Genomic DNA, 12,963 nt, shown 5'->3' with positions numbered 1-12,963 from the left:
GATCTGGAAAATAAAAAAACAAACTTTATCCTGATAAAAACACAATTTGTTATTAGGATTCTCTTGTCTCTCCGTGCTTAAATAAAAAAACAATTTTAGCACTAATAATGTAAGAGGGCCACACGTCTGCTATAAACTATGAGTCAAGATTTGTTATTATATTGATTGATTGGGTTGGTAGCTAGGTGCAATCCATTGCCAATAGATTTACAAGTTTTAATTATATTGATTGCAAATTCTCTAGAGATAATGTTGCAATATGATATCTATTGGACATTTTATTGTTGTCAATTACGAGTTTGGGCCTCTTTTGTGGAGTTAGGTGGAAAAGGGAGGCCCTTTTGCCACATTTTCATGTGGTTCTTTTTCGAAGTTATTTGCAGTTTCTCATTCTAGTAGTAGTAGTTATTTCTTTGTAGTAACTCAACAGATTGCATATTCTTTCTTAACGAAGCAACAACATAGATCGTAGGAAGAAAACATCAGTGTCCTATAACATAAACATAATCATGTTGTGCAACTGTTCCATCCCCCACCCTTGGGCCCAAATGCCAATCAATTCATATCTAATTTGTTACATTAAGTTGATGCTAATAAGCAAACTGGGGAATCATTAAGCAAATATGGAGAAGAAACTTCCCTTCATTTTAAAAATAGAAGTACTAGTAACTAGTATTTAAGAACAAAACAAAGATAGGTTATCTTAAAAAAGGCAAATTTATGCATATGATTTAAATATATAGTTTTATTATACCCTATCTTTTCTGAAATAATCAAAAGAAAACTTTAGATATAAAGAACAAGGTAACAAAATAGCACTATGATAAAAGAAAAAGAACATACAATAAACTGTACAATTCACAAGTACAAGATACAAATTGGTGGTTTTTTACAGTTGAAAACCCCAAAATATTCTAATTCTAATAATACTGATCCTGCTATATTGCTCTTTTTCCTTTTCACTGTTCATGATTCTCCCATTTCTGAACAATGCTGTAGACATTGGAGATACAATGGAGTCTCAGGTTCGAGCTCTGAGAATAAAATTGTATTTTGTATACTGAACTTTTTAACCGCGCAAATTTCAAACACCGGATGCTTGAAGAAATAAAAAGGTTACCCAGTATTACCTTGAGAAGGGATTCCAGTGTAAGAAACTCTGCCAAATCCCAAATGACCAACTTGTTCATACAAATCTAACCAAAATTGTTCTACATCAAACTTAGCACTAGTATTGTTTTTGTCTTCTTCCCCAATTACAATTCCCAATGATTTCTTCAAATTTCCTTTAACGATTTCTTCATCGTTAACTGATCTTGTTGAAATTCTTCCATCTATACTGTCCAATTCATACGTAACGCAATCACGATAACTGTAACTCTTCTCCATTTCTTCTTCCTTCTTCTTCTGAATCTTCTTCTTATTCTTATTCTTCTTCTGTTTTTCCGATTTTTTACTTTTCCCCAAATATTTTCTCCCCATCATCCACGGGATCCTGAAAAACGCCAGTGCTAAAATATCAATCACAGCGCAGGGGCAGCAGCATAATGCAACGCAATCGGCTACAACTCCAGCTGTACATGACTTGCACGATTTTCCCGTACATTCGATCGGGTCGCCGTCGCCGTCGTTGTCATCGTCGACGACGGTAGACATGTGGCGGTGGTTTTTCACGGCGGTTATTGAGCAGTTTCTTGAAGGAGTACTGGTACTACTCATCACGTTGCCAGTACTCTTGTTACGTGCAACTGCTACCGGAGATGCAGGGTAAATATCCTCCATACTTCTTTTAGTTTCTTTCATGAAAATTACAAATATCAAATGATGATTAACAATTACTTTAAAAAAAAATTAAAATGTATAGATACATAAAAGTTTTGTAAAAAAAGTAGATATATATACACATATATTTTTATATATATGCATATAAAAATAGTACTTGAAAAGAAATTAAAAAGAGTGAGGGAGAATCAGTTTTAGGGAATTTGGTATGCTGTGAGTTTGAGAGCGTCTTTGACTCTTTTAGAGGTACCAATAAATAGTGCTCCCTCGTTTTTAACTATTTTTAAATTTCAAGACTAATGGGAGAGCCAATATTTTTTAACTAGGAAGTTCAAAATATGAAAATTAAATAAATACAAATAATTTTAAAATAAGTTGCAATTTTTACTATATATACATAAAATATTTATAATATTATATTTAATCATGTATAAAATTTATTTTCTTGCCAAAGAGAGTTCAGATGACCCCTCGAGCCTTACCTAGTTTTTCTCCTATATAGTTTAAACATGATTATAACAACAACAATAACTTATCAAGTGAAATCTCATAAAGTGGGTTTGGAACGATAGACTATATGCAGACCTTACCACTATCTCTTCAAGGTAGAAAGACTGTTTATGAAATTCAATGATTTGAAATAATGTTGATTGAAAGTTGAAATTTTGTTTGAACATGTAATTTGAATTTCTTAAATTATTTTTATCGTTAACATAAATTCTCATAACTTATGAAAACTTTTCCAACTCTTACAAAATATTATCAAATAGGTAAATCATAGCTTATAAATGTTTACGACTACATTTTATTATAAATTTTCAAATACATTTTTTTTTATAAAAAATCACCAGTCAACAATAATAATAAACTCACTATTCTTCTTTAATATAGTCGTGTATGCTTGATCAATATAAATAACTTTTTTTATATGTCCATGTTATCAAAAATAATATTAGTAATGAATTACTATGATACTCATTATCATTTTAAAAGATGACCTGCCGATGATGTAAAAAGAGTGATACTGACATGTCTATTACCTAAAACTTAACCTTTAAATATTCATAATTTAGGTTTGACGTAATACTTCCTTTCTTTTCTAACAACTATTTTACTGACCCTTTCCGTCATCACTAATATCTTTATACAACTCAAATTCATAGTTTAATTATAATATCTTTAACTTTGACATGATATTTGTGATTAAATTAACTTTTCAATCATTACATTGACACTTTATTACTATCACCAGAATATATTATAAATTTCGTATCTAATTAAATAGAATAAAAAATCAAAGTATCCAAAGCAAATAATACTAGTAAATATTTTTAGCCATACAATTTATATATTCTTGTGACTCCAAAGGGTAGAGAGATGTATTTAGAACGGACAAGGTGAAAAAAAAATCCCCAAAAAAAGAAATACAGGGAAAAAATTAGTGCTCAGTTTGACTGCCTAAGAACTCAGTAGATAGCCATATTCTCTATGGAACATGGTGAAAAATTCATTTCACTATTACATCTTTAACCACTTTGGGCAACATCTCACCCCAACCCCATTCTCCACCCACCCACCCCCACCCCCTCAAAAAAAAGAAATCCTTTTTCTTTACTTTTTTTTTTTCTAGTTTTTAGAGTGCAATGAGGAGAAAACAAATGGAATATCTTAAAAGTAGTTTAAAATGTGGCCTTAAAAAGGTGCTACTTAGTTAATTCAGGGTACTTCGGATTTGGTTGTTTTGGAGTTACTATTATCCGAGCAAGGGTAGAAGGGTCTCAATTTCACTTTACCTCATGTATTGAGACGTTGAGAGATATATTCGAAATCGAGACCTGATGTATCGGGATGTATTCGAAATCAGAATGTGATGTATTAGGATATTTTGGGATGTATCCGAACATACACAATGTATCGGGATGTTGAGTGGTGTATTCGAAACAGAGACGCAATGTACCAGGAGTCCAGGACGTTGATGTATCCGAAACAGAGACGCAATGTACCAAGACGTTGATGTATCCGAAATCGAGACGCGATGTATCGGGACGTTGAAGGATGTATCCGAAACTAAAACGCGATATATCAATACGTTTTGGAAATATGTATCCGAATTCCACCAAATTTAAGAATACACGTAGTATATCATTTAATCATGATGAAGTGACAAACAAACTTGTATACAAAAAAATAGATGTAAACACCTGATTTGAATAAGTTAATTTTTAGAGTGTTGTTGGTGGGGATAAAGAAAAGTTGGCACAAGAATGAAAACAAAACATAGCTTAGAAAGGGAATGTAAGAGAAGTGACAATATAGACAGAGACCCTTCAAGCAGAATCCAAGTTAGTGAAACTTGTTCATCTTCCACTGGAATTGTCGTAAATTACATTCCCCTTTTATTTCATGTCTTTCCATCCAACATAATCTTTTTTTCACAGAACTTTGATCTCTTCTTCTCTGCATTGAATTGTCAGTAGACAATACCATACTACTAGTACTATCACTACTCCCATCTCCCATCACTTCCCTTATTTGTCAAATATTATTACTAGCAATGATGGATGTTCAGCTAACACGCCCCTCGACTATTTACTAGATACTCGCTATATATTTTTCACAAACATAAGTATTGAGTAGTTTTGATTCAAGTCAAGTCGTAAAAATTAAGCCTTTAACGTTTGTTAGGGATGTGAGTACTTGGTAATAATAACCTAAATTACATATATTTTGGATAAATTTATAAAATTTCATTATTTGATATGGTATTTATTAAGGAAAGGAAGTTGAAATATTGAAAAAAATATATACAATGATTATGTACGCAATACAAGCAAATATATACATGTCGAACTTTTAAAATTTTATGTTCTTTATAAGATATCTTCGTTTTTTCCTTATAAATGATCTTATGTGTAATCAAATTATTATAAGAGGGTAAAAGATTTTATTTCCTCTCTAAAATATATAGTATATATTACTACCGCTAATAATTTAATCGATATAAATATAAACTAAGCTAAGTAGTCATTAGCAAATTATTCAAAGTCCTTCCAAAAACATACGTGGGAGAAGGTCATGCTGATAACAAAGAGTGTTTGTCTTTACTTGAGGACGTATCGGGGTAAAACTGTCAGAATCCAGTAGCTTTAATTTATGTGTATTAAATTTGATATTATGTATATAAGTTATAACTAAATTATTAAATTGAAAATTGATAACTTTAAAATTAAAATTCTGAATTGATAAACTTCAAATCATATTTATCTCCAATTTTACTACTGATATCTCTATTGTACAACTCCATCTCTATGTCCTTACCACAGTAATTTCAGATCGAGGAATAACATTTTTTTTCTTTTTTTTTTTTCAATATCGTACGTAGGTTAGCATTGAGTAAAAATGTTTCTTCTTCATTTCGAAACAAATTCTGAAGTTTAATTTATCTATTTGTGTAATGGGTGCCTTAATTTATTGAGAAAAATTTAGAAATATAATAGACATAATAAGGCTTTATAGCGATAGTTTCAAATCATATTCTATATATAGATATAGTTTCGTTTGTTATGGAGGCTGCAGTTTGTATATTTCTGTTCATTTGTATATTTCGCTTGCGAATATACAAATAGGATAAATATATATAAATTCTGTATTTATACATTTAGAAATTTTTCAGAACTCCGTTTGTATATGTCGCTTGCCAATATATAAACATGGTAATTTATTATGATTTTTTCATAAATTGTATACAAATAGCTAAGCATATATAAAATTCTAAATTTATATAATTAGGAGCCAAATTATACAAATTTTAAATTTATACAAATCAGGCTAATAACAAGAATTGGGAAAATCGTAGCCACGAAATACAATTTTTTTAAACTATAGCTATATATAGTACTCCCTCCATCCCTATTTAGTTGTCCACTTTAGAAAGGGCACACAGATTAAGACAACAATAATTAGCATAGTGAAGTTACAATTTTACCCTTATAGTACAATTTACTTCCAAAATAAATCCACTCAAGATAACTAATCAATGCTGAAAAGTTCATAAGTTTATTTATTTTATTTATGACAACTTTTCACTTTAAATAAGGGTATAATAGGAAAAAAATTATTGTCCTTTCTTGATTTGTCAAAATAGACAACTAAATAGGGACAACTAAAAGAGGAAATATGGACGACTAAATAGGAACGGAGGGAGTATCTAATATAGGCAAAATATTTAATGTTCTCCCTAATTTTTCCTAATTAGTATAAGTAATTAATTAGGTCAAGATCCTCACCTAATATCACTAAATTAAATAGTATGATCACGAGGTGAGATCAGTGAATAGACATAATTAAAATACAAGAATTATACTCCCAATGTGTGGTGTAGAGATTCCACATGTGATGTTTCCCAGATCCGACTACTTTTTAAAAAATATATTCTTAATATTCAACATGGATCCGAAAGTTCATAAATTTCTTACTCAACAATATTTTCGGTATATATAATATATTCTCATCCAATATTTACATCAAGTTATATAAATTTATAGATAATTTAATAAAGTAAAAATATATCACTAATTAATCATAATTCAGTGCTGAATATACGTGCAAAGCACATTTCTTCCATCATTATATTGACGTGGTGTAAACTGTACGTGCAAATAGTTTTTTATTAGTATTTTTTAAGTGAAGGCAAAAAATGCTAAGTGATTTTTTTTTATCTATTTAAATTTCAAGTTATAGTATATAAAGTTACTCAAGCTCAATATCTATATTGAAAAAATATCTAGTAAAATTAATTAAAATACACGTAAATTGATATGCTCGAACACCACATTAATTATATATACTTTAAATAGATATAAGCAAGTCCAATTAAGTATTTGCCTGTCAGTACAAAGATATAAAACGAATATTGAAGAAATCAAGATTATTAAAGTTACTAGGAACTTTAGATTAACTTTCACGTGAACTTGCTATTATTAACTGCTAAAAAGTTGTACACTCAACAAATGTAGTATTAAAAGCAAATTTTAAGGGTTAACTTATATTTCATATTTTTCAAAACCTATTTTTCTAAAGATAGAAAGTTTTGTCCAAGCATATGAAAGATATTAATTAAAGAAGAAATACAGTTACTTTTTGTCTTTCGATGCTGTAATTGGTTTACTTATGTAGTAAAAAAATAAATAGGATTTTATAAAGGGCCAGGTGCTTTTCAAAATCAGAATTTTTTTTTAAAAAAAATACATAAAATAGGCTACAAGTCAAGAAGATAATAAGTTGATGGATTGCACGATATATAGTTGTTAACAAATACTTAATAGTTGCAAAATAATAATCTTTTATAAAGCAAAATTGTATGGTCATTTGTGGATATGTGATACCAACTTATATAAAAATAAGGAAATTAAAATAGCTATCACGCCTTTCATTACAATTTTTATTTAAAAAATTATTTACTAGAGTATTTATTTTTATATATCCTCCTCCCCAGCCAGTCGTAGGAGTGGAATGGTTATTATTCAAATAAATCCCTCTTGTTAGTTTTATTACAAATCAAATTTCACCTAGTTGAAAAAAAGGAAAGAGAATAATGAAAGAATACAATGCTACAATAGTATGTTTACTCACCACACAATATTTTTACGTACCAAATTAAACAATTTAATCTTAGCAATTAAGATACGTATCATTCTCTCTATCTATATAATTTATGTGACACAATTTTGATAGAGTGCGCACACAGTTTAGATATGAAGTAAGAGTTTTGAATCTTGTCTTTAAAATAAGTGTTAGACATTTTGCAAGACTATAAAATCTCAATAACATAAAATGAGAATATTAAATTTAAATTATTTGTGAACTTAAAAATGTCCTTTTTGTTTTTTGAAACATAGTTAAAGAAATCAGTGTGTCGCATAATAAATTGGCAATTAGATAGTTGGAGATTTGGAGTACTATATTTGTTAATGAAATAAATATACTTGTTTCAAGTTAATTCTTACATTGGAATCATTTTCCTCCCACCAGCATCATATAATATTTTTCCATTTTGATGAATAATCCAAACACATGAATACATTGATAAAACCATGGTCCATGCTTATGAAAAATTGAAAAGAAGACAAACAAACATGAATTTGAGTTTATGGATTTTGAATTTTAGAAAAGATAAAATATTGAGTTTTGAATAAATTATTTATAGCTAGTTAATAAATTTTTAAATATAAATAAAAAATCTAAGTAAAAATTACTGAATTTTATCAAATTTATCGGTAAAATTATTGGGGATGCTGCTACAAATATCTGCAATGATAGTTTATGGAACTTAGTTACAAATAGTACTAATATAGTATATGTATGTCTCTATAGCATTGAAGTTTGAACAAATATTAAAGTTCCAGTTTATTAAATGTAGAATACAGCTAAGCATCTTTCTGATCAGTTATAATATAGTACTATAATATCTGCTTATGTGCAGAGTTTGTAATAATATAATAGACCATTCCCCACCCCAAGGACTTGGCTTCTTCTCTTTTAACCAAAGTGAGAAAAATGAGTAAAAAGACTTTCAAAAAATGTGGGGCAGTTGATTGAGTTGTTTCTTATCTCATCAAATGTTTTGAGTTTGGATTCTAGATGTGGAAAAGTAGTTGGCGGAGAGCGTTTCTTTCAAATAAGGCTCTGTGTGGTACGAATTTAAATTAATCAGATTTTAATATAAATATAGAACGTCAAATAAAAAATACCAAAAGTGACTCAAAAATTGATGGCCACCCAAACCGCCAAAATCTTATGGGTTTAATACAACATAATTTTGTATTTGAATAATCGAAAAATGATCAAAAATATCTTTATATTATTCGAAAAGGTTTTAAAATATCCCTCATCCACCTAATTGGATTAAAAATACCTCTCAGTCAACCTTCTTGATCCAATATTACCCTTTAAACTAAAAACCTTATATTTTTTAATTATTACGTGGTGTCTTTCTATTGGATAAAGTTAAATTCCAATCTATCAAATTTTCTCCTACCCACCCGACCCATATTGACATTTCTTGACCCAAACCCAATTAAAAAATCCTATCACAAATAAAAAAGATATCATCTCTTCTCCTTCTAAACCAATTAACATGAATTTCACAGATTAACAAACACCAACAACGGAATGTATGTTCATGAAATAAAAAAGATTAAATTTTGAACAACCACATTAACAATCTAAATCCGAAGCATTGACCAAAATAAGCTATTTTAAAAATCAATTTACCAAACTAATACGCTTTTTAATTTTTTTACAAAAGTAGTATAAACGTACTTCATGGTAACGTTTTAGGCTATTTTTATTTTAAAAATTCAACGGACAAAAACTGACGGAGCTGACGACGTTAAATGAATAAACGTTACTGTGAGTAACATTTATTAGGTGTAAAATGTTACTCACAATAACGTTTATTGAGAACCCAATCACGTCAACCCTGAATCAAATCCTGCAAATTTAAAACGTTACTCACAGTAACGTTTTAAGTGTAAAACGTTACTCACAGTAACTTTTTAGGTGTAAAACGTTACTATTTTACTAAGAATCCAATCACGGCTCTTCGACTCCTGCAAATTTAGCTATAAAATGTTACTCATATTATGTTAAGTTCTTACTATAGCTTTAAAATTATTTTTCTAATTTATTAATTTTATTTAAAAAAATCTCTTAATAATATGATAAACTTAACTTATTTAATTCATACCTGATGGAGTTTTGTGAATATTATTTTAACAATGGACAACACAAGTAAAAGTTTTGTTGAATATTGTTCGAATATGCAAACATTCCTTGCAACAACATTTATTTTATAATCACATGTGGTCAGTTTAAAAAATGGAGGAATATGACTTTAACAGAGTGTTGTAACTGACAGTCACGTTTTTGAGGTAAAACGTTACTATGAGTAACGTTTTATAGCTAAATTTGCAGGATTTATTCTAAATTTGTAAGAGTCGAAGACCCGTGATTGGATTCTTAGAAAAACAGTAACGTTTTACTCCTAAAACGTTACTCACAACGTTACTGTGAGTAACGTTTTAGGTGTAAAACGTTACTATGAGTAACGTTTTAAATTTGCAGGATTTGATTCTGCATTTGCAAGTTGACGTGATTGGATTCTCAATAAACGTTATCGTGAGTAACATTTTACACCTAAAACGTTACTTACAGTAACGTTTATTCATTTAACATCGTCAGCTCCGTCAGTTTTTATCCGTTGAATTTTTAAAATAAAAATAACCTAAAACGTTACCATGAAGTACGTTTATACTACTTTTATAAAAAAATTTAAAAAGCGTATTAGTTTGGTGAATTGGTTTTTAAAATAGCTTATTTTGGTCAAAACTTCATCTAAATCCATGAACTACAGAATCAGTTAAACAGAAGCTCACGATGAAGGATTCACTCAAATTTTTGGCTTTCGGCGACAAAGAAGATGCTCAGATTTAAGCTTAGTTAGAGCAGAAATTAACGATGACCCATGTAAATAAATTCATCGATAACAAACAATTAGCATGAATTTCATCAGATTAACAAACACCAACAACGAAATGTATGTTCATGAAACAAAAAAGATTAAATCTTTAAACAACCACATTGACAAACGTAATCGATAAACCATAGAATCAAGAAAAGAGAAGCTTATGATGAAGAATTAAGAGATAAAGGAAAAGTTGCCACATAGAAATTAGGTTCAGGGGAGAAGAGATTCTATTTTATCTTATTTTATTTTAGATGGATCTTTTAATTGGGTTTGGGTCAAGAAATGTCAATATGGGTCAAGTGGGTAGGAGAAAGTTTGGTGGGTTGGAAATTAACTTTATCCAATAGAAAGACGTCATGTAATAATTATTAAATATATTAATTAAAATATAGAAGGTTGTTAGTTTAAAGGGTAATATTAAACCAAAAATATTGACTGAAGGGTATTTTTAACTCAATAGATGGATGAGGGGTATTTTTAAACCTTTTCGAATAATACAGGGGTATTTTTGACCCTTTTCCGTTGAATAATTTTTAGGTTGCACAACATAACTTTTTCTTAGTTGGGCGTGTCATGTCCAAGCTGATATTTAGCTAAACCAACTTTTTAAAGCTAATTTTATGTTAGTTAATTAAGTCAATATATTTTAACTCATTCAAGTTTAGTCTAATTCGTTCATTTAACTCTTTTAATTGAAATTCAAAAAGCACGGTCACAAGTTTAAATTTGGCCAACTGTACATAATTATATTCAAGTGAAAATCTGTTACTTTGAAATAACTTTAAACCTACAATCAAAGAAGTTAAGTCAAGTTTGAAGTAATTTCGAAGTGTGAAATCATGCTAAATAAAATAAAATAAGTGATTACCTATTAAATAATGGTGTCCAAATAGGATTAGGGGTGGGCGTTCGGTTCTTCGATTTTTGGTTTTAGAAAAGTGTGCACCGTATACAAAACCAAACCAATTTGGTCCGATTCGGTTTTTCTACATCGGTTTAGTTCAGTATTTTTAAATCAGTTTTTTGGTGTAAATGAAAAATAAAATGAGGATAAAATTAATGTATAAGATACTTAAAATTTTAAAAGTATGTTGGAAATATTGTGTCTGGCCATGGAACACTATTGTGATAACTAAGAGACTATATTTATCTTTGTCAAGAACATTGTGCATCCAACTACTTCTCAAGAAAAACAAGGACGGAGATGAATTCTTTTACATAACGTACATTGATAAAAATATGTTTTGGTTCCTCTAGGGAATTAATATTTGAAATTAACTATTGTATTGTACATTTCTTGCTACTTTGATTTATTCGTGAATGATTTAATTGTTAGTTGACTTTTTATTCGTAGTTAAAAGAATGTATATATATATATATATATAATTTTAGTTATTTATTTTTAAATAAAAGTTCGATTCTTTGGTGCACCGAAGTTTTGAGACCTTTACATTGAACACCGAACTGAAGAATTTGAACTTATGAAAAAATAACATCGATACCGAATCGAAAAACTGAAACTGATGAACCGATTAAGTTTTGTTCGATTCGATTTTTCGATTTTCCGTATTTATTCCCGCCCCTAAATAGGACAATCATGAGATTCTTACAAAATAATCAACACTGGCATATTAGGACGAATGACCCTAATTTGGTGTGGTCTTTAATTTTTTCGCTTATTAAAAAAGTACCCTAACATTCAAAAAAACAACATAAAAAAAGGTAGATAGAAATTTATACAAAACAAGTTCTGTCGTTGATTTCTATTGAACTTAGTTCCTAAAAAAATTATACAAATAGAGAAATAAGCTCATGTTTAGAACGTTATGCATGAAGAATTTCATAATCTACAAATCATTTCTTACATGATATAACTTAATTTCTATCGAATTTATGTTGATAGAGGCATTAGTTTAAATTCATAATCTACAAAATTATTTATGCCTAAGTTCTCTACTTTTCTGCTGGATAATACTAAAATTCTGTAAACTTATATCTTTTGAATTAAATACTAACAAAAATACTTTATCCCAGAACTTATCACTAAACGAGCCACAAAATTAAAAGTTTAAGGAGTAAATTTTAGGTTTAGCAAACATAAAAATCATATTTGTATGCTATAGCTATAGTTTTTATAATTATGTTCTATAACAAACTTTATGTTTGTTATGGCTATTAATCTGTATATTTCGGTATACATATACATAAAAAAATATGTATTTGGGTCTATTGTATATTTCGGTATACAAATGGGTCTTGCATTTGTATATTTCGGTATACAAATGGGTCCTGCATTTGTATATTTCGGTATACAAATGGGATGGTAAAAAAATGAAATATTTGCTACAAATTACAAATAAAAGAAATTATGGCTATAACATTTAATTTGAATTAATAGTTTGCTATTTCATACGATTTTCTCAAAAATTTCACATATAACAAATATAAAAATCATATTTGTATGTTATAGCTATAATTTACATAATTGCGCTCCATACCAAATTTTATGTTTGCTATGGAGCTTTTGATTTGTATAATTTGCTACAAACATCCAATTTTATACAAATTGTTCAATTTTGTATAAAATTATTTATACATTGTAATTTGTATAATAAGATCTGTATTTGTATAATTATGAGTGTATAGGACGAAAA

At 28.8% G+C, this 12,963-nt stretch overlaps 1 protein-coding gene across 1 annotated transcript; it reads right to left on the bottom strand.

Moving 5' to 3' along the window:
- Positions 1-727: 727 nt before the first annotated feature.
- On the bottom strand, positions 728-2,006 carry LOC125847564 (uncharacterized). The gene has a single exon (XM_049527183.1). It carries the CDS (start codon positions 1,801-1,803, stop codon positions 1,117-1,119), a length of 687 nt encoding a protein of 228 aa, XP_049383140.1. The 5' UTR covers positions 1,804-2,006; the 3' UTR covers positions 728-1,116.
- Between the last annotated feature and the right edge of the window lie 10,957 nt (positions 2,007-12,963).

Source organism: Solanum stenotomum, chromosome 12 (assembly GCF_019186545.1).
Source record: "Solanum stenotomum isolate F172 chromosome 12, ASM1918654v1, whole genome shotgun sequence".
In the NCBI taxonomy this organism is placed as follows: domain Eukaryota; kingdom Viridiplantae; phylum Streptophyta; class Magnoliopsida; order Solanales; family Solanaceae; genus Solanum; species Solanum stenotomum.
Note: the sequence above shows the minus strand (reverse complement) of the source record. Positions and strands in the feature narration are given on the sequence as shown.